At 43.2% G+C, this 22,654-nt stretch overlaps 1 protein-coding gene across 3 annotated transcripts in view; it reads right to left on the bottom strand.

Moving 5' to 3' along the window:
• Window positions 1-22,654, bottom strand: part of E2F3 (E2F transcription factor 3) — a 123,571-nt gene that overhangs the window by 23,450 nt on the left and 77,467 nt on the right. For all 3 annotated transcript variants that reach the window (XM_030211540.1, XM_030211530.1, XM_030211543.1), the window contains exon 6: window positions 890-1,022. In XM_030211540.1, the coding sequence (XP_030067400.1) occupies window positions 890-1,022 (133 nt within the window). The remainder of the gene's footprint in view (window positions 1-889; window positions 1,023-22,654) is intronic.

Here is a 22,654-nt window from a genome sequence, read left to right on the forward strand (position 1 = left end):
ATATGTTTACTGCTGTAACTGCCTATTGCTCATGTTTGATCTATTCTTACTGTACACTGCCTTAAGTGAATTCCTTCAAAAAGGTGGTAAATAAATCCTAATAAATATAGGCCTGTAGTTCTTGATGTCTGCCTTACTAGGATGATGGGAAGTGTTCCACTCGAGGCTTTGTCTGATGACATCATCCATATGTGGAATTATCTTTTCCTACTTGTCTTCTGAGAAAACGTTATCCTTCAAGCCTCAAATTCTATTACCAAACCTCATTAGCCCAGGGATAGCCAAAAACAGCTGGTTAATGCTACAAAGCAGCCTGTTTTCTATTCTCCTCTATCTTAAAATGACTGAACAGATCTCTCAAAATATGGTAGACAGCACTGAAACACTGTCAAAATTTCAAGAGATTCAATTTTATGAGAACACTTGCTGAATTTTACCCTATATGGTATTAATATACAAATGGAACCAGATACAAACAGCACTATGTGGCCTACAATGGCACAAAGAAGCCATATAACTAACAAATACTGAGACCTCTAAATTATGGTGCACATCTTGGATAGACTGAACTGGGCTGTTTGCAGTTATCTAGGAGCTAAACTAGCTCAGTGTTTCACAAATCCGGTACTGGAGTACCCCTTGCCAGTAAGGTTTTCAGGATATTCACAATGAATACTCATGAGAGAGATTTGCAGGCAGTGTATGCAAATCTCTCATGAATATTCATGGTGGATATCCTGAAAGCCTAACTGGCAAGGGGTACTTCAGGACTGGACTTGAGAAACACTGAGCTAGACACCCTAATCTGTTAAAAGCAGTTAAAGTTTAGTGTACTACATGGGCAAACTCCCTCAGTAGGGACTTAAAACAGATTTTTGCAATTTTGTACCTTTGGCGTTTGATTTTGGTATATTTCCATTGCAATCTGGATTGCAGGTTTTCGTGGGACTATTTTCATTTTCTTCTGGACACAGGTAGACCTCAATGGGACCTTGTGTGCTTGATAAATGTATCTGTAGACTCTGCAACACAATAGAGAAAATCTCACACAAGTTCACAGAATGGCAGCCCACACACAGTTATATTTTAGCAGTCAACAAAAATGCTAAGTATTTAACACATTAACACATCTGCATTTTCCATTAAAGACAAACTGAGATAAGAGACTAAAGGGCTGATCTGGTAGCGCTATATAAATGCTATTATTAGTAGTAGTAGTAGCTCAAGTGAAGCCTGCTTTGGATTAAAGCAGTAAGGGCCTCTGCTATTTTACATCCACTACCATTTTTGCTGTGTCTTTGAATTAAATTAAAAAAAAAATGTTGAAGATGTTTTGTAGCCAACGGTTAATGCGTTCAGTCCTTCATTTGCATACCCACTATAAAGCATTATGATTCTGATTGAACACAGTGAGGGAAGAAATGAGTCGAGAGGCATGTTGTAGATAAGACAGGAAGAGGGGGCAAAATCTACTATGGGATTAAAAAGGACAAATTCAGAATAAATACTGATATTTGTATAAAATTCCTGTAGTTTAGAAAGTAAGCCAAATGCTTTAGTCTCAGAAGTACTAGGTCAGTGTTTTCCCAAGTCCAGTCCTGGAGTACTCCTTGCTAGTCAGGTTTTCAAGACAGTGGTCCGCCCTGGGTGCACACCGCTGGGGGGGTGCCACGCGCCGGTCAGCTTCGTTCGTTTCCATGCTCCCTCTGCCCCGGAACAGGAAGTAACCTGTTCCGGGGCAGAGGGAGCATGGAAATGAAAGAAGCTCACTGGCGCGCGGCACCCCCCCCAGCGGCATGCACCCGGGGGGGGGGGGGGGTGCTGCACCCGGGGGCGGGGCGCATCGGCGATCCGCCCCGGGTGTCAGCCCCCCTAGGAACGCCACTGCTTCAAGATATCCATAATAATATGCATGAGCTTGGATTTGTATATACTGCTTCCATTATATGCAAATCCTTTTCATGCATATTCATTTTGGATATCCTGAAAACCTGACCGGCAAGGGGTACTCCAGGACAGGATTTGGGAAACTAACAGGTTATTCAGAAATATACTTCAGCAACTCAAAAGGCTCCTGTCGCCAAACCTTGAAAACCTTCCCAATTATTGTGAACTTCTCTATAATTAGACATTTAAACCTTCTGAAAGAGTCTGGTTACATGCAGGTGAATAGAACTTCAGATACAGGAATGAATCAGTCAAGGAACTAACACAATGACATCTCTTGGAAAAAATACGTTTCACTCGTTAGACATTTGGCCAAAGTGGGTTACACAAACCAATACAGAATAGAAAGAGAAAGTGAAGCGAGATTGAAGTAAATTACCAAGAGAAAAGGAAAAAAAAAAAAAAGAAAACTCAGTGTCTTGATCCTACAATAGATGTCACAATAAAAAAGCTTAAGCTTGAAGAGTTGCTAGGAAGTTTGACTCTGCCCAAAGACAAGGGCTGATGCCTCCCTGCTTGGTGATTTAGGCAACTGCCCATTTTTGCAGTCTGCCATCACCAAACCACTCTCTCCTAGAATAAGGGTAGTAACTCTGCCAGAGCCAAACAGAACTGTCCGTGTCTCCAGTTGGTTGATGGGCCACGACACATCCAAGGAGGACCAAACACCCTTGCACCACTCTGCCCAAGTAATGATTCCCCCAAGATGACTTGCGTCAGTAGTCACCACCACCCTGTTGGGCAGGTCCAGCAGAGCCCCCCCCCCCCCCCCAAATAGGTGGTGACTGGGCAGTCCTACTAGACCAGGATGCTCCAACCCTGTGGGAGAGGCAAATGAAAAATCAAAGTCTTGCGACACAGGCACTGCCTGGAGAACACAGGCACTGCCTGAACCCAAAACACCACTCTGAGTCACCACCATGGACCCCAGAAGCTGGGGATAGCCCCAGACCCATGTGGCTTTCAATCTGCATAGAGGTTGTGTTTCGGAGCTTAAAGCTTGCCAAGTATCCAGGGGAAAAGTAATGCCAAGGGCTCTAGACATCAAGCATGTTACTGCAGTCCAAAATAATTGCAAGAGACCACAAGACAACCATATATGATAAAAAGTGCCAACTGTCTGGCGGCAACACCAACAAATATCAGAGGCAGTTGCTGGATACATCACTTTTAGTTTTAACTGGGGTATAATACCACCTGTTTTCTCCCTTGGTAAGCTTCCCCTCTAGATCCCGCTTCCAACACACACACACACACACACACACACACACACACACACACACACACACAACACATATTGGAGGGAAACAAGACCCTTTAACTTCCCCAAGGCCACCCAGAGATTTGAGAGATTCTCAATCCTCAGGACCCTCTCACAGCCACCCCTGGGAAGCCACATCATTTTAAATTTTCAAATGGGGGGGGGGGGGGGTCAAGCTGGAAGGTCATCTCTTGTAGTTCAGGGAACATCAAGGTCCCCCAAAGCACACCCTTAGTTTATACCAAAGCTTCAAAAATGTGTTGTATAAATGGATTATGGATCTGCCCTCACAAATACTGCTGTGGCCCTCAAATCCATAACAAATGCTTCAGTACAAAACCAGATGATCCTGCTCCAACATAATCCCAGGTTTACCAAGGTTAATCTCCTCGTCTAATAATTGGCGAAGTTGAGCTGCCCAGTAATAACAGAGCAAAGTAGTGATGGCAGCTGGCCTTGCTGAGTTTAAAGGGGGTCTGGACAGATTCCTGAAGGAAAAGTCCATTGATCGTTATTAAATTTTGGGGTTTTGCCAGGTTCTTGGGGCCTGGATTGGCCGCTGTCTGAGACGGAGTGCTGGGCTTGATGGACCTTTGGTCTTTTCCTAGCGTGGCAGTGCTTATGTACTTATGTATTCATGTACTCTGCTTCCCAAAGCTACACTTTACCACCTAACAGTCCTAGACAATCAATGAGAAAATCTCCCCCCCCACCAATAGATCTATCCACCTCCCTTTGGTACCTCAATAGGCAGGATTTGAAAAAATAATAATAACTGGGGAAGAATATTCACCGACACAACCAGGATGTTTTCCAACATTCCAAATCTGCACCAATTTGATGAAAAATCTTACCATAACTCATCTGGTAGAGGTTGTGTAAATCTTGGGGTATATCTGTATACCCAAGTATCGTATCCCAGCACTCGACCACTGAAACGTTCTGACGCAAAGAGGACTCCTCGAGATCAGTGGTGATCCCAGCAGCTCTGTCTTACCAAAATTTACTTTAAACCCAGAGACTGCACCAAAGGATCACAAGTTCTTGCAGAAGAATCAGTAACATTAAGGAGGGCTGACCCACAAACAAAATGTCACAAGCAAAAAATGCCAATATATGATGCTACACACCCACCCGAAAACCACCGATATCATGATTGGCCCCTATACTCTGAGCCAAGGGCTCAATGGAAAATGCAAACAAGAGTCCTTCCCTCAATACTGAAAGTTCTGTATAGCCCACATTGATTTTTATGCGGGCCATAAGATGCAAACCATCTCCAAAGCCCATCCTATGCATAACCACCCAAAGGAAGTCCCAGCGAACCTGAACACTTTTTCAGCATCCAGGGATAAAAGAACCAATTTGTCCCAGGTCCATTGGGCACCCCAAAGAATGTTCAAAGTGTGTCTGATATTGTCCGCCATTTGGCGCTTTGAAATAAAGCTTGATTGATCATTATGAATCAAGCTCAAAGCATCTGCAGCAAACGCTCCGCCATCACCAGAGAAATGAGTCTATATGGACAACAGGCTCCTTTACACTTTTCAAATGTTTAACTATCCAGACTATTTTTTTTGTTACATTTGTACCCCGCGCTTTCCCACATATAGCAGGTTCAATGCGGCTTACATAGTAACTGGAATTACAAAGTTTTGAAGGAAATATACAAGTTGTAGTAAACATAGTAATAATGGGATTTTAAGGATATGTAGATTGAACATGGAGAGGTAAACAAGGAGGATAAGTAAAAGGAAAGGAGATTGGGAGGGGTAAGGAGTAGGAAGGATGGAGAGGAAAAGATTGAGGGAAAAGCTTAGGGAGATAGGGAGACATGGTCTAAGGTGTAATAATCGTCAGGACAGGAATCATGTGGGTGGGCTTAGAAGTTAAACTGGGTCTTTAGGGTAAGCTTTCTTGAAGAGATGGGTCTTCAACATTTTTCTGAAGGGTAGGTGGTCATTGATTGTTCACATGGGTTTTGGTAGAGCGTTCCAAAGCTGGCTGCCCAAAAAGGAGAAACTGGAAGCATAGGAGGTCTTGTATTTGACACCTTTGCAATTGGGAAGGTGTAAATTGAGGAAAGCATGAGAAAACGATCCGTTTCTGGTTGGGAGGTTGATGAGGTTATTCATGTAGTTAGGGGATTCTCCATATATGATCTTATGAATTAGAGTGCAAACTTTAAAATTTATTCTTTCACTGATGGGGAGCCAATGAAGCATCTCTCGAAGAGGTGTTGCGCTATCAAATCTTGACTTGCCAAAGACAAGTCTGGCCGCCATGTTTTGGATGGTCTGGAGTTTCTTCAAGATTAGGGCCTTACATCCTAAAAAAGCACTGTTACAGTAGTCTGCGTGCGTGAGTACTGTGGATTGTACAAGGTTCCGGAAGGTGTCCAGGGGAAGATATGATTTCACTCATTTCAGAATCCACATCATGTTGAACATTTTTTTTGTGATGGATGTAGCATGGTTATCAAATGATAAATGGTTATCAATTGTTATTCCAAGTATTTTTAGGTTGTCAGATATGGACAGTTTAACGTCTGGAGTGCTGAGAATAGTCGGGAGAGGAGGAGAGTATGGAGATGAAAGGACTAGACACTGCGTTTTCTCTTTGTTTAATTTCATCTTGAAAGCGTTAGCCCAGGAGGTTAGGGTGGTCATGCCTGTATTTATTATATCGGAGATTTCAGATAAATTGGATTTGAAGGGACTAAATATGGTGACGTCATCAGCATAGATGAAGGGATTAAGGCCATGTTTAGCTAGTAACCTGGCCAAGGGAATCATCATGAGGTTAAAGAGTATCGGGGAAAGCGGGGATCCCTGCGTTACCCTGCATACAGATGACCATGGGGACGATATGTTTGCAGTCCCTTTGACTTGGTAAGATCTTGACTATCCCTGAGAGAGATATTGGAGCTTCCAGCAGACCTGATCAGCATCAGAAATACATGGAAGCTTGCTGTACATCGGCATGACTCTTCCGGTCCTCACTACTAAAAACCTAACCACTAGAACATATCAAGTGAAATCAAATTCAAACATATCATCACCGTGGAAAGCAGGTGAGGAGTACCTCAAGGATCACCACTATCACTGATCCTTTTCAACCTAACGATGACCCCACTAGCCAAGTCCTTATCCGACCAAGGCCTCTAATCTATGCGATGTCACAATATACATTCCTTACAAACATGATCTGACAGAGATCACCAATGAAATTAAGCTCAGCTTGAACATCATGAACTCATGGGCAAATGCATTTCAACTAAAACTCAATACAGAAAAAACACACTGTCTCATCCTCTCTTCCCAATACAATGCGAACAACCCCACAAATATAAACACCCCAGATTACAGCCTCCCCATCTCAGACAGCCTGAAAATCCTCGGCGTTACAATCGACCACAACCTTACACTAGAGAGCCATGTGAAATCTACAACAAAGAAAACGTTCCACTCAATGTGGAAACTCAAACTCGTGAAACCATTCTTTCCGAGGGAAATATTTCGCAACCTGTTACAATCAATGGTTCTAAGCCACATAGACTACTGCAATAGAATTTATGCAGGATGCAAAGAACAACTCAAAGAAACTTCAGACCGCTCAAAACACGGCAGCCAGGCTTATATTTGGAAAAACGTGATTCGAAAGTCCCAAACCCCTCCGAGAAAAATTGCACTGGCTCCCAATCAAAGAACGCATTGCTTTCAAAATCTGCACCCTGGTTCATAAAATTATCTGCGGCAAGGCCCCGGGATACATGACAGACCTCACCGATCAACACGAACATATCTAAACCTCCACTACCCAAGCTGCAAAGGACTCAAATACAAATCAACTCATGCATCCAGCTTTTCCTACATAAGCACACAACTATGGAACGCATTACCAAAAGTCGTGAAAACAACGTATAACCACCTAAACTTCCGGAAATCACTAAAAAAAACAAACTTACCTGTTCAAAAAGGCACACCCTACCGACCCAACTTAAAAGCCTGAACCCTGCAACACTACGAAACCAAAGCACGTCATCTATATGATTCCCTAATAAGTCTGTTCACCATGAACCTCATTCTACCACAACATCACTGTGTAACTGTTTATACCAGAATTGGCGAACGCGTTTACAGTACTATGTAAGCCACATTGAGCCTGGAAATAGGTGGGAAAATGTGGGATACAAATGTAACAAATAAACAAACAAACATCTCCCGTATCATTGATTGCAAAATAGGTTTGGATAACCTGCTTAATATCCTCACATGCTTCTTGATGCCCTAACAAATTTTCATTAAATCTCCAAACAGTCCCCCAGTCTCTCCACAACTCTGTCAAAGAAATCCATGTTGGCACATGATCAGGTACCTGAATCACTTCAATCTGTGTCTCATCCACCTGGCCCCATAAATTATGATGACACCTAATAATATCCAACCTGGTATTATGTGTCCCGTGGAAATGAATAAAATGTGCAATATTTTCTTTGGTGTGAATGGTGCAGATGTCACATCTAACAAGTTCAAGCTTTTAACCAAAACCAATAAAGCACACCTATGGGGTCTACTACATTCATCCCCTCCCACAGAATCAGTGTGTTTTTTCTAGCAAAAAAGGTGCCGGTACTCAAATGATAGGCCACCCTTCAGGGGTGGGGTGATCACTGAGGGTCCCACCCCACAATAGCCAGGCCCCTTTCAACCAGTCACAGAATCTATGTCAAGGCAGAATTGGTGTGTAGAGCCTGAGCTCTTCCAGGAAAACTAGACCGCCCCCAATTTGATGGACTGCACTTTTTGTCCTTTAGATTGTAAGCTCCTTTGAGCAGGGACTGTCCTTCTTTGTTAGATTGTACAGCGCTGCGTAACCCTGGTAGCGCTTTAGAAATGTTAAATAGTAGTAGTAGATTATGGTGACAGCCCTCCCATATAAAAGACCTTGTAAAGCAACACACCACCTAGATGGATCTTTATAAATTTCCCCTGGTATAAAAGGGCAACTCTTATGGACTAAAATCACCGCTCTACGTAACTACTGTCCCCCAGGGCGGCCAATGGCCCACTGTAACAGCTTAATTCCTGTGTTGCAATAGCAGCTGATCCGTTTGATGCAAATACATCTCCTGTAATAACACAATATCCCAAACACCAGATTCTATTTACAAGGATCACTGATCCCCTTAACATTCCAAGTACCTATCAACTGTTCAACCCCACCCCATATCTAAACTTTCTCCTCCTGACACCCTAGCTAGACCCCCCCTCCCCTGAATCCCTCCCCCTCCACCCCCCATCTCCTCCTGTAATAAACCCTCATCATGCTGGCCTCCCTCCTGCCTAGCCAGCCCACCACTACGAGAGGCAGGATGCAAGTGGTCCTATGCAAATATCCACTGAACCCCACAACCCAATGCAAAAATCACAGTAATGAACAAAAAGAGTACACGCATACCTCCCCCTTCACAATACACCCCTGAGCAGAAGTAGTTAAATAAGTCCCCAAGTCTTCATAAAAAGCTCAGATGTCCTAAAGGTCCTGAAACAGCAACCTTGCAGTTCTCCCATTATCACCTCTTTCTGAAGTCACGCTTTATTCAAAATCTTCTTTCATCCTCATTGAAGCAAACTTATGTCAGCTCTGGGAGCATCTTCTCTATGTGGTGTCAACCCACGATGAGCTTTGTCAATCTGGAACCTCCTCTGTGGCAAAAATCAGGTGCTAATCACTGGACCCCCCCCCCCCCCAAAGAGTTCCACAAATACTGGTTGCCACTTAACACAGTGCTTGTATTAATCAGCATCAAGGACGCCTTAAACCAGAGACTGCACCTCCAGGAGCGATTCTCTGAATCTTCTAGCGAGTAAAGCAGCTCCTGACGCTCCTGCTACCAATGTTGTTGGGATTGGCTCAGACCACGAACTGTAGTATCCAGTTCTTCAATGCATGCCTCTCCCTACTCAATGTGGTGGCCAATTTCCTGGACCTCAGTCTAAGTCCAATAAGGATGCTTGGACATTTTGCCGGAGCGCCTTCATTTATGCTTTAAAGTGCCTGAAACCAATGCAACATGTGCTGCTTTGTTATGTCTGTTGCACGCAGCTCCCACCACAAGGTCTTCATCCTCAGACTCTGAGTGCTCCGCCACCATACTGGAAGTACCCAAACCTGCTTGCCTGCGGGCATTGGCACTGCTAGTCAACACCAGGTACATATTTAAACTGGTAGAGTTTTACGTGCAGCCATGCAGCCTCCGCTGTTCAACTTACTTGATGCAAACACTAACATAGGATGAGGGATTGAGGGGTGGGAAGAAAAAAAAACCTGTAATTTTGTACTGCTCCGTAGGAGTCCAGCACTCTGGCATCCATTCACCTGGGGTGACATCACTTCCTCAGCAACCTGATTTTTTTTTACATTTCAGTTACGGACACGGGGAGGTGATCCCTTAGGCTTTAGCCGGTCCCCAACTGAGGCAGACAAGTCCCCCAGGCTGGCACAAGACAGGCATCAAGGCAAGGTGATCCGAACTATAGCAATGCAGGAACTAGACTAGAACTGAGGCAAGACTAGTCAAGACCAGGCAGGACAAGACAGACAGGTCTAGGCAAGACAGGACAAGGCAACAAGGCTAGAACTGGGTCCAGACACAAACTGGATCCAGAAGGGATCACACAGAACCAGACAAGAGACGAGACAGACAAGGCTGGGACTCAGACATGAGACCTAACACACAAGACGTGAAAACCTTTTGCAAAGATATCTGGCCAGAATTCCGAACATCCTCAAATAGGGCACCGCAGATGTCACAGGAAGGCGTTCCTCAAAGGGCGACATCAAGATGCACGTGCCTAGGCAGCCCAGCCCCTTGGCGGGGCTGAAGCTGTATGGCCCATATCACCCATGAGGCACTCCAGAGCACCGAAGACTGCCGCCTGCCACTTGCACAGGCGTTACAGGAGGACGCCGTTCCAGGGGCACCGCTGAAGCGGTAAGAGCATTTTGGGGGGGGGGGGGGTCGGGGCAGGAGTCACAGCAGGGCAGTAATAGTACCCCTTCCGTCCATGGCCAGGTGACACAGGAAACAATGTCAGGAACACAGATGAAGGACTAAGACTTCCAAGAAGAGTCCTTGAAACGCAGGCCCTACTGGAATCAGAGGTATCCAAGACCACATCCCTATGGTCCAGTTCTTCAGGCATGGTACACAAAACACAAGGTTAAAGACATCAATTCACCAGGAGCCTAGCCATGTAATCAACCATGGCTGAACACGAGCAAGCTTACTCTAAAGCCGCCTTCCCTCCCAGCAGATATGCAGCATCCTTGTTCTCTCAACAAAGAGAGCGCTTCTCTGCTTGTTGGAACTGGTCCAAGCAAACATCTAGGTCCTGAGCAGAAGTAGATAAAAATAAATACATTATTGAAAAGGCTTACCCCTGCTCTGCAATACTCTTGACCTGATATGTGGCATCCTGAACTCTAGTGACTGCCTATACGAGCCTATCCCGTACCCATTCGACACAATCTTGAATAGATTATTAGCATCTAGTCAGTTGTTTTCTAAAGTGAAAAGTGGAGATTGGTTCAATATGGGGTCTCTGATCATGCCTTGATTTGGCAACATGTAGACATGGAGAATATGAGACTGGAAAGTTATTCTTGGAGATGTCCTTTAGAACTTATTGAGATCAAACGTTTTGGGAAGTTTATTCTGGAAAAAGTGTGGAGGGGGGGGGGAGGAGGAGGAGAGATTTTAAAATTATAAAATAAGAAACAAGTTCGCCAACTGCCCTTATAATGGAACATAGCAAAGGCCATATTTCGGGTTGAAATCGCATATACAGCCCAGAAACGGAAAATGAGAAACGGGGAAATTCTTAGATTAGAACGATAGGTGAGAAGGGACTATATATCCTATGGCTATATCCTACTTAAGAATATTACGGTGATTCTGGTCTCTCTCAAGGTGGTGGGCAGAAGGCATTCAGCTGTGCATTGTGGCCCTCTCTCTTTGCCGTGTTGAATAAATATGGCAAAGATTTTTTCTTTTTAAAGGAGAGGTGGTTGATATTTTGTATTCAGATCAAAGACAATGTGGGTTAATGGGGTGCAGTTATAACCTTTTGACATCTATCTGGACATATGCCAGAGATGTCTCTTATCAACCTGTTTGACTTTAGACCCTTTTATTAGAGAAGTCTGTCTGTGTTTAGAGATTAAAGGGGTACCCTTTAAACATTTAGATTTCATTTTTAGTTGATGATCTATTGGTACACTTTACAGTTGCCCATAAGTTACTGGCAGCATTGATGGAAGCATTTAACGAGTTTGGAGATTTCTCTGGTTTTAAATTACATTTTTCCAAATCCTTGGTGCTTGCCTTTGAAATGCCTAGTGGAGAAATTGGCCAATTTCCACTGCAATGGACCATGCAATCCTTTAAATATTTGGGTGTGCAGATGTCAAGTATCCATATTGTACCAATCTTGTTTAAAGGATTCCACCACTAGGACATTGGTGGGCTGAAAGCATTTACCACTCAGTCTGCACAACAGGTGTCAATCATGCTGGATGACAGAATTTCTAAGATGGCTGTATATCCTGCAAATGCTGTCCCTCAGGATTATTGAATACAGACTTGCAATCCTTATATAGATCGTTATCTAAATTTTGTTGGGGAGGTCATAACCCAAAACTCCACTGGGAATGTTGTTGGGCACTTGGCACGGGGGGGGGGGGGGGGGGGGGGGGGAGGGGATGAGTATACCAGATCTAAAAAACAAAAACACCAAAAACCATAACCAGGTATGTTCTTCTACCACTTTGGAGACTGGTTATTAGGAAAACAGAATTATATACTGAAACAGACTGAGATAAGAGTACTCCGATCCTTGGCATATAAACTTTCTTGCCGGTGCCTTTGAAAGATTCAAAAATCAATATGGGGCACTGTCCTGCTGCACCCTTTGGCATCTGTGGAGATATTTAACCAGATATTGGGGCACCGACTCCAGAATGTCAGACCTTTGACCTTTTGCCTATATGCGGCAATGATATATTCCCGCCAGGCAGAGACAATAGGGCTTGGAGGGTAATAACCCAGCCAGTTGTATGTAAGAATTCTTACCCATATTTTTAAAGTTAACATTTTAACACCCTTTTAAAATAGGAAGAGCTCATGCCTTCGAGTGCATGCTAATTCAAAATCACCGCGCCCTGTGATTCTAGAAGTTGTATGATTTCCTCAAGTATTGGAAATCCTGAGCAAAGCTAAAGCTTCTCCTTCACTTAACTGGAATGCCCACAAAATATCTATTTCCCCAGATTTCAGTAACAGTAAATATTTACAAAGGATTTCTGGATTTTCACCCCAGTTTAAGATCCTTAAATGCTAGATATTGCTTGCCTCGCTCCTGCATGCATGAAAGTGACAACTCTACAAAAAAAAAAAAAAAAAAGAAAAAAAAGAAAACTTAACTGGATCCTGCTGCTTTGGGAAACATATTTTGGAGCAAGAATCGATCAGCACAACCACTATGTGACTTTTTCCCTGCTTTTATTTAGTGTAAGTTTACACAAACCATATAATGTTCAGAATGGTTGTAATTCAGGTTGTTTATAATAAACACACATATGCAGGGCTTTTTTGAGGGGGTACTGAGTACCGGCACCTTTTCCATTGTCTGCTAAAGTTGACCCATGGACCCCAAGTTTTAATGAAAGAGCTCAGGTTCTACACACAAATTCTACTTTGTCATAGATTCTGTGAATGGTTTCAAGGGACCTGGCTATTTTGAGGTGGGTTCTTCAGTGATCACCCCACCCCTGAATGGTGGCCTAGCATTTGAGTACCAGCACCTTTTTTGCAAGAAAAAAAAAAGCCACACTGCTTATATGTAATATTGGGCCAACTGGGTTATGCTAATAAGCTAGATGTTAATCCTTCTCTCTCAACCCTCTTTCACTCCAAAGGGAGACTGTACATGGAAATATTTGTTATTCTTGTTTCAGTTCTTTGTTCTGTGTTTTTCATGGTACACTGCATTTTGTTGGATATTACGAATAAACGTTTTCTTTAGGGATACTTTAGATCCATCTTAATAGATGAGTGGGTTGAAATAAATATCATCGAATAAGTGGAAAAATGTGCGACTGCTTCTAGAAGAAAAGCATTTTCCTGCATTAGTCATCCAAATTAAAATCTAACTGGATACAAGATTGCTTTTTCTCTCCAGGTTTAAAAAGGATTAAAAAGGAAAAATGGAGTTTCTATATTACTATCCAAACATCTTAATTATTCTATGATACGTTATGTGAATAATGATGGCAGATGGGTAACTGAAGTTAAAATTAATTCTATTTCTTATGCTTTGATTAATATAAAAGTACATAAGTGTTGCCATACTGGGACAGACCAAAGGTCAATCAAGCCCAGAATGGTGTTTCCAAAAGTAGCAAATCCATGTCACATGTACCTGACAAGATTCTAAAACACTACAATACATTTTATGCTGCTTATCCTACAAATAAGCAGTGATTTTTCCCCATATTAATAGCAGCTTATGGACCTTTTTTTTTAGGAAGCTATCAAACTTTTTTTAAACCCCACTAAGTTAACCGCTTTTACCACAGTCTCTGGCAACGAACTCCAGAGTTTAGTTACCTGTTGAGTGAAGGAATACTTTCTCCTATTTGTTTTAAACTTACTACTTTGTATCTTCATTGCATGCATCCAAGTCCTAGTATTTCTGAAAAGAGTAAAAAAGCGATTCACGTCTACCTGTTTCACTCCACTCATTTTTATAGACCTCTATCACAACTCCCCTCAGTCGTCTTTTCTACAAGCTGAAAGAAAGAATTCCTCATAGATAAGTCATCCTATCACCATTATCATTTAACACCCTTCTCGGGTACCTTTTCTAATTCTACTATATTCTGCACACAGTATTCGAGGTGCAGTCACACAATGGAATACAAAAGCATTATAGTGTCCTCATTTTTGCTTTCCATTCCTTTCCTAGTACCACCTAACATTCTGTTTACTTCCTTAGCCTCCACCGCACACCGAGCAGAGGGTTTCAACGAATCAATGATGACACCTAGATCCCTTTCCTGGTTAGCGACTCCCAATGTGAAACCTTGTATCATATAACTATAGTTTGGGTTCCTCTTTCCAACATGCCTCACTTTGCACTTGCTCACATTAAACGTCATCTGCCATTTCGATGCCCAGCCTTCCAGTTTTCTAAGGTCCTCTTGTAATTTTTCTTGCAATTTAACAACTTTGAATTCAATTACCTCATTAGTTAATCCCATCTCTAGATCATTTATAAATATGTTAAAAAGCAGCGGTCCCAACACAGACCCTTGGGGAATCCCACTATCTACCCTTCTCCATGGAGAATAGTGACCATTTAACCCTACTCTCCGTTTTCCATCTTTTAACCAGTGAGGTAATTAAATTTGCTGATGACACAGTTATTCAAAGTCGTTAAATCACAAGAGGATTGTGAAAAATTACAAGAGGACCTTACGAGACTGGAAAACTGGGCGTCTAAATGATGGATGATGTTTAATGTGAGCAAGTGCAAAGTGATGCATGTGGGAAAGAGGAACCCGAATTATAGCTATGCCATGCAAGGTTCCACGTTAGGAGTCAAAGACCAAGAAAGGGATCTAGGTGTCGTCGCTGATGATACGTTGATGATATGCAGCTGCTAAGAAAGCAAATAGAATGTTAGGTATTAAGAAAGGAATGTAAAACAAAAATGAGGACGTTATAATGACTTTGTATCGCTCCATGGTGTGACCGCACCTCGAATATTGTGTTCAATTCTCGTCGCTGCATCTCAAAAAAGATATAGTGGAATTTGAAAAGGTAACATAGTAACATAGTAGATGACGGCAGAAAAAGACCTGCACGGTCCATCCAGTCTGCCCAACAAGATAACTCATATTTGCTGCTTTTTGTGTATACCCTACTTTGATTTGTACCTGTGCTCTTCAGGGCACAGACCGTATAAGTCTGCCCAGCATTATCCTCGCCTCCCAACCACCAGCCCCTCCTCCCAACCACCGGCTCTGGCACAGACTGTACAAATCTGTCCAGCACTATCCCTGCCTCCCAACCACCAGTACCGCTGCCCACCACCGGCTCTGGCACAGACCGTATAAGTCTGCCCAGCACTATCCACGCCTCCCAACCACCAGCCCCGCCTCCCAATCTTGACTAACGTGTAATTAAACTCTGGAATTCGTTGCCAGAGAATGTGGTAAAGGCGGTTAGCTTAGTGGAGTTTAAAAAAGGTTTGGACTGCTTCCTAAAGGAAAAGTCCATAGACAGTTATTAAATGGACTTGGGGAAAATCCACTATTTCTGGGATAAGCAGTATAAAATGTTTTGTACTTTTTTGGGAACTTGCCAGGTATTTGTGACCTACTACTACTACTTATCACTTCTATAGTGCTAGAAGGCATACACAGCGCTGTACACCATACAAGAAAAGACAGTCCCTGCTCAAAGAGCTCACAATCTAAAAAGACAGGTAAACAGAACAACTAAGAATTAAAGAGAATTAAAGGGAATTAAAGAGGTGGGGTACAGGGCAAGTAGAGGTTAGGAGTCAAAAGCAGTGTCAAAGAGGTGGGCTTTTAGCCTGGACTTGAAAACAGCCAAAGACGGGGCTAGATATACAGGCTCGGGAAGTTTATTCCAAGTGTGAGGTGCAGCGAGATAAAAGGAATGTAGTCTGGAATTAGCAGTAGAGGAGAAGGGGACAGACGAGAGATTTATCTACAGAGCGGAGTATCCAAGGGGGGGCATAGGGAGAGACAAGAGGTGAGCGGTACTGGGGAGCGGCAGAGTGAATGCACTTATAGGTCAGTAGGAGAAGTTTGAATTGAATGCGAAAACAGATAGGGAGCCAGTGAAGTGACTTGAGGAGGGCTAATGTGAGCATAGCGACTTTGGCGGAAAATGAGTCGCGCAGCAGAGTTTTGGACTGATTGAAGAGGAGAGAGATGGCTAAGTGGGAGGCCGGTGAGAAGCAGGTTGCAGTAATCTAAGCCAGAGATAATAAGAGTGTGGATAAGGGTGCTGGTAGAGTGCTCAGAGATGAAGGGATGGATTTTGCTGATGTTATAGAGAAAAATGACAGGTTTTGGCAATCTGCTGAATGTGAGCATGGAAGGAGAGAGAGGAGTCAAAGATGACCCCAAGGTTACGAGCTGATGAGACAGGGAGAATGAGAGTGCTATCCACAGAAATAGAGAAAGGGGGGCGAGGAGAGGTGGGTTTAGGGGGAAAGATGATAAGCTCGGTCTTGGCCATGTTAAGTTTCAGATGACGTTGAGACATCCAGGCAGCGATATCAGATAGGCAGGCTGAAACATTGGTCTGGATGCTGGTTGAGATTTTGGGGGTAGAGAGGTAGATCTGGGAGTCATCAGCGTAGAGATGGTATTGAAAGACATTGGATGATATCAGAGAGCCAAGGGAAGAAGTGTAGATGGAGAACAGGAGAAGACCAAGAACAGAACCTTGAGGTACACCGATTGGTAGTGGGATAGAAGTGGAAGGGGATCCACCAGAGTGTACACTAAATGTGCGAAGCGAGAGGTAGGAGGAGAACCAGGAAAGAACAGAGCCCTGGAATCCAAGTGAAGACAGCTTATCAAGGAGTAGGCTGTGATCAACAGTGTCAAAAGCAGCAGATAGATCGAGAAGGATGAGGATAGAATAGAGACCTTTGGATTTGGCCAGAAACAGGTCATTGGAAACTTTTGTAAGTGCAGTTTCAGTTGAATGAAGAGGGCGAAAGCCAGATTGGAGTGAAGATGAGATGAAAGAAAGTCAAGTATCTTGGAGAGGAAGGGGAGGAGGGAGATGGGTCGATAGTTGGAAGGACAGGTAGGGTCAAGTGAAGGCTTTTTTTAAGGAGTGGTGTGACCACAGCATGTTTGAAGGTATCAGGAACGGTCACAGTGGAAAGTGAAAGACTGAGGGTTGATGGATAAAAGGGGTGAGAGTAGGAGAGATGGTGTTAAGAAGGTGGGTAGGAATGGGATCAGAGGAGCGAAGATGAGTTGTTTCTTCATCAGTGACTTCGGGAAAGGAGGAAAAAGACGGGGAGGCTTGGATGAGAATTCGAGGTTTATCTTCTGAACCTTGTCGTGGAAGAACTCAGCTAGGGGGGAGTTGGAGAAGGAGGCACCTTGAGAAGAGAATTCAGTGTGGCGAACAGAAGTCGAGGGTTTGAGCCGAGAGAATTAGTCAGTTGGATGTAATAGTCCTGCTTGGCAAGCAAAAGAGCAGATCGGAAGGAGGTCAGCATGAACTTGAAGTGTATAAAGTCAGCAAGGGCATGAGATTTCAGCCAGAAGCATTCAACGGAATGGGCACAGGAATGTAGGTAGCGGATTTTAGAGGTCAGCCAAGGCTGGGGTTTGGTACGCTTTTATATGACGGGGCAAGAGAGGTGTAAGAGTGTCTAAAGCAGAGGATAGAATAGTATTGTTGGAAGAGACGGCTTCATTGACAGATTTAGATGGTGCAGTGGTAGAGAAGAGGTTCGAGACATTGGAGGATAGGGTAGTAGGGTCAATGGCCTGGAGATTCCTAGATAAATTGGTTAAGATTGGACAGGATTGGGCAGGAGGAAGTTTAAGTGTGAAGGTTATTAGATTAATGGCCATTTTATCAGAGGTAGATGAATGTTAAATTTATCTGATTTGTTTCAGCTTATGATGCAGTTACCTTTTTAGAATTTTGTCAGCAACCATTGCTCCAACCAGACATTTTGTTTATATACAGGCTTCAGGTCTCAAAGATAATGTTCATGGTATGCTGGCAGGCGCATCTTGCAGTGGAAATCTTTTGATGATAAAGTTAAAGGACCATCAGTTCCTTCAAGGGCTATAGTAGAACCCTGCAACATCTTTCTGCTCTAGCTTCAGTCTACATCTTCTAGATAAGTGAACACTATTCAATAGAAAAGCTTCTATTTAGGAAAAAAGGTGATTCTTTTAGGGCCCCTTTTATAAAGCAGCGGTAAGCCCAATGTGGGCTTACTGCATGCTAAAAAGGAAGTACCGCCGGGCTACTGCAGCAGCCCAGCAATAGTTCCCACCTCCAGTGCACAGTCATATCTAGCGCTATAAAAATATATTTTTGTAGCGCCAGTGTATAGCCGGCGGTAATCAGGAAGTGAGTGGCGGTAAGGGCCCCCCCCCTTATAACATTTTAAAATGGGGGGGGAGAGGGAATCTTGGGGGGGGGGGGGCCTTTGAAAAGGTTTGTCACAAGTAAGCTACTTTTCTGTAACAGTTCTGGTCCCGCAGACGGTGAAGCTTTTTTTTTTGTGCTTGGGGCTGCCGAGACAGCTCGTGCATAGCCTAGTTTACAGGAAGCGCAGCCATCTGTATGGCAAAGACTTTTCTATTCATTCTCTCTCCCTCCTCCCCTTGTTTTTCTCTCAAGCTGTGCTGTAGGCATGGACCGCTGGGCTCTTACAATGTGTTGCAGCTTTTTCTGACAAAAGCACTTTGCTCTCATGTCTTCTGCACAAGGACCCTGCGGCTGTGGATCACTAGCAAGAATTGGTCAGGACCGCCAGCTCCAGACCTCCCATTACATTTTCAATGGTAAAGATAGGGGTTGCTTCTGTGCATTGCTTTGCATGCACGTTTATATAGTAATTATCTCATTATAATAGCTTTACATTCCGTTTTCATTAGCTGCTACTGTGATAAAGAGCTCGGAGAACCCTTCTGTGCATGTCTCACTGTACTGCTTGCTCGCTAAACCTACTAGAACCAGTTTAAAAACCACACTGCTGGCTCATTAGGTTTTGTGAATAGGCCCTAGCCTTCTTCCAACCATGCTCCGCCCTACGGACTTTGCATTTCAAAGCCTGTAACTAAGAAGTATACCATGGTTTAAATTTAGAATACAACTTTGCTGCCACCAACAGGAGCAAAAATATCTATAATAGAGTGCAATTGACTAGAAAATAGTCAATTGCAGGAGGAGTGTGAAAGATTACAGGAGGACCTTGCGAGACTAGGAGATTGGGTGTCCAAATGGCAGATGAAGTTCAATGTTGACAAGTGCAAAGTGATGCATGTGGGAAAGAGGAACCCGAATTACAGCTATGTCATGCAAGGTTCCACGTTAGGAGTTACAGACCTAGAAAGGGATCTGGGCGCCATCGTGGATAAGACGTTGAAAACTTCTGCTCAGTGTGCTGCGGCGGTTAAGGAGGCGCACAGATTGTTAATTATTAGGAAAGGGATGGGAAACAAACACGCGGATGTTATAATGCCGTTGTATTGCTCTATGGTGAGACTGCCCCTCGAGTAGTGTGTTCAGTTCTGGTCACCGCACCTCAAAAAAGATATAAAGGAATTGGAGAAGGTGCAGAGAAGGGCGATGAAAATGGTAAAAGGGATGGGAGGACTTCCCTATGAGGAAAGGCTAAGACGGTTAGGGCTTTTCAGCTTGGAGAGAGGCGGCTGAGGGGTGATATGATAGAAGTCTACAAGATAATGAGTGGAATGGAGCGGACAGATGTGAAGCGTTTGTTTACACTTTCTAACAATAATAGAACCAGGGGACATAAGATGAAGCTAGAATGTGGTAGATTTAACACAAATAGGAGAAAGTTTTTCTTTACTTAGCGCATAGTTAGACTCTGGAACTCGTTGCTGGAAAATGTAGTGACAGCAGTTGGCATTGCTGAGTTTAATGGGGAAAAAGTCCATTGAACATTATTAATGTAAACTTTTGCTTTGTTTTGGGGTTTTTGTCAGGTTCTTGAGGCCTGGATTGGCCACTGTCGGAGACAGGATGCTGGGCTTGATAGACCCTTGGTCTTTTCCCAGTATGGCAGTGCTTATGTTCTAAGCTTGTCTTCCAACTTCAAACCAAAGGAGTCTACAATAGCCAGAATTAGCCAAGAAAGCCTCCCTATCAAAATGACAAAAGTCACACTGAAGCAAAGTCTGATAAGTGGCAGAAAGCTTTAAAGGAGGAACTGAACACAAGAACTACAACAGATTCTGATCACACCAAGAGGACTGGACCCAACTGCTGAGACCAGAGCAGGAAAATCACTAAGTCACCATCAAATCTAAATAGTGACCACCAGAGTCACTGTAATAAGAAGCTGGAAAACTTTAATCTCTAGGTTATGTCTGGCTATTCTTGGAATTGTGATCAGCATTGAACCAGTTTTTCAGGTTTATGTGGAATAGAAGAATGCTGTGCTAATCATATTTTGCTATGAGTCAAAGGATGATCAAAATAAATATTCACACCCCCCAAAATAAGCAAAGGATCTGAACGCAGGAAAAAAAAATACAAAAGTAAAGAACAAAACTGAGCAAAGAATGAGGATGGGGCAGGGCACTGTAAACCAGCAACTTCAGATGGAACACTCAAGTAGAGCTTTAAAAAAAAAAAAAAAAAAAAAGAAATTCCAGTGTTGCGGTACAAGCCGCCTCAAATTCCTTAGGTTCACAAAAGGAGTGAATAAAAGCTACCATCTTCCCCCTCTTATGAGGGCAATGAAAAAAAAAAACGGAATATAATTCAGAGGGCATGATTCTTATTTGTTGCAATCACCATTCCTTAGCCACGTTTCAGTTAGAAGAAAAACAAAAACTAGCACAATCCAACAAATCGCCAAGTAGGCCAGTTCTAGTTTTATGAGTGTACATTAAAGCAAGCCAACCTACTACTACTTATTTCTATAGCGCTACTAGACGTACGCAGCGCTGTACACGAACATGAAGAGACAGTCCCTGCTCGACAGAGCTTACAATCTAATTAGGACAGACAAACAGGACAAACAAGAGCTAAGGGAATATTAAAGTGAGGATGATAAAATAAGGGTTCTGAACAAGTGAATAAGGGTTAGGAGTTAAAAGCAGCATCAAAAAGGTGGGCTTTTAGCTTAGATTTGAAGACGGCCAGAGATGGAGCTCGACGTACCGGCTCAGGAAGTCTATTCCAGGCTCTTTTTCTATTCTGTGTCTCTGAAGAAACATTTTAGCAAACCAGTCCCTTAAGATGCTTCTGCAAATCACCAGCATTCTTACTTCCCAAAGTATGGTGTCAGTGTCCATGCTTCTTTGTTTCTCTATTTTACATAACTCTATGGCCTGGGTACCCACCCAGTCTCTCATATATATCATCCCCCTCAAACATTACCCCCAGTCTCACTCTCAAACTCAAGATTAACAGTAATAGAAAACAGGTTCACCACTAGACAACAGAGCAGAGGCAGCTATAAGTGGAAACGAGAACAACAAGAAACAATTATGGCTTAAAATTTTTTAAAAATTGTGTTTTAAGTAACAGTGTTACTAGATTCATAGAATATCTACTAACCCTTATCCTACCCCCCCCCCCCAAATCTTAAACCCAATGGGGCTGAAGAAACAGATCTTTGACCCTCCACCCCCCCCCCCTCAACTGCTTTGCTCATCCACTGACATCTACCCCATTGGCTCTATAAATTGTCTGGGTTGAAGAAGTTATCTGCCAACGCCCAAATTATCTCTCGTTATTCCACTTGGAGCTATGGAATCTCACATGCTTTGGCCTAATGCTGTGCTTGAGGTTGAACATCTCAAGTGCCTCAAGAGCTGGCTCAGATCTAAGAGCCACTTCCAATACCTACCTTAGCCCTCCCCACCGCAACCACCAATAGAAACTTTCAGCCAGCACATAACTACAGCCCAGTGGTCTCCAACCTTTTTCACGTAAAGGGCCAATGTGAATACGAGAAAGCTCTGAAATATTTTGGTGGCCCTCAAGTTTACACACAAGTCTTTACTAGTTAAATACTACTGAATCTGTAAACTGACTACCTGCTTTTTCAGACTGGGTATTAAAACCTGAATACCAATACTGATCCTACAACACTTCAAGGATATATTTTAAAAATTCACTTTCTTTTGGCTTGTCAATAGCAGCAAATATAAATGAGACACCCGAGTAATACACTTGAAAGATTGTTTGCAGTTACTGTATCAAGTGATTGTTAAACATGAAATACTGATTCTACAACACAGATAGGATATTTATCCTGTGGCTTGTCAGCTGTAGCAAATATAACTGTGGCAGATATCATTAATGAAAGACTTGTGTCTGTACATTGTTTATTAACACAGCATATTGAGGGCCACAATGGAGAACTTTGGGGGCCATGCATTGGAGACCGCTGCTATAGCCTGTTTCTACTGCTGCTATTCAAAACTGTACAGTTTCAATATACTCCCCCATAGATTAAACTGGACACAACAGAAGCAATATTTGCTGGTTGTAAAGGGGAAGAAGTGGGTGGGGTTGCCTGGAGAAGCATCATGATGCCCTTTCTAAAAAGGTGCTACGATGACCTGGTGCAACCCATAGTACCTGAATGCCATACCCAA

This window comes from Microcaecilia unicolor, chromosome 1 (assembly GCF_901765095.1).
Source record: "Microcaecilia unicolor chromosome 1, aMicUni1.1, whole genome shotgun sequence".
Classification (NCBI taxonomy): Eukaryota; Metazoa; Chordata; class Amphibia; order Gymnophiona; family Siphonopidae; genus Microcaecilia; species Microcaecilia unicolor.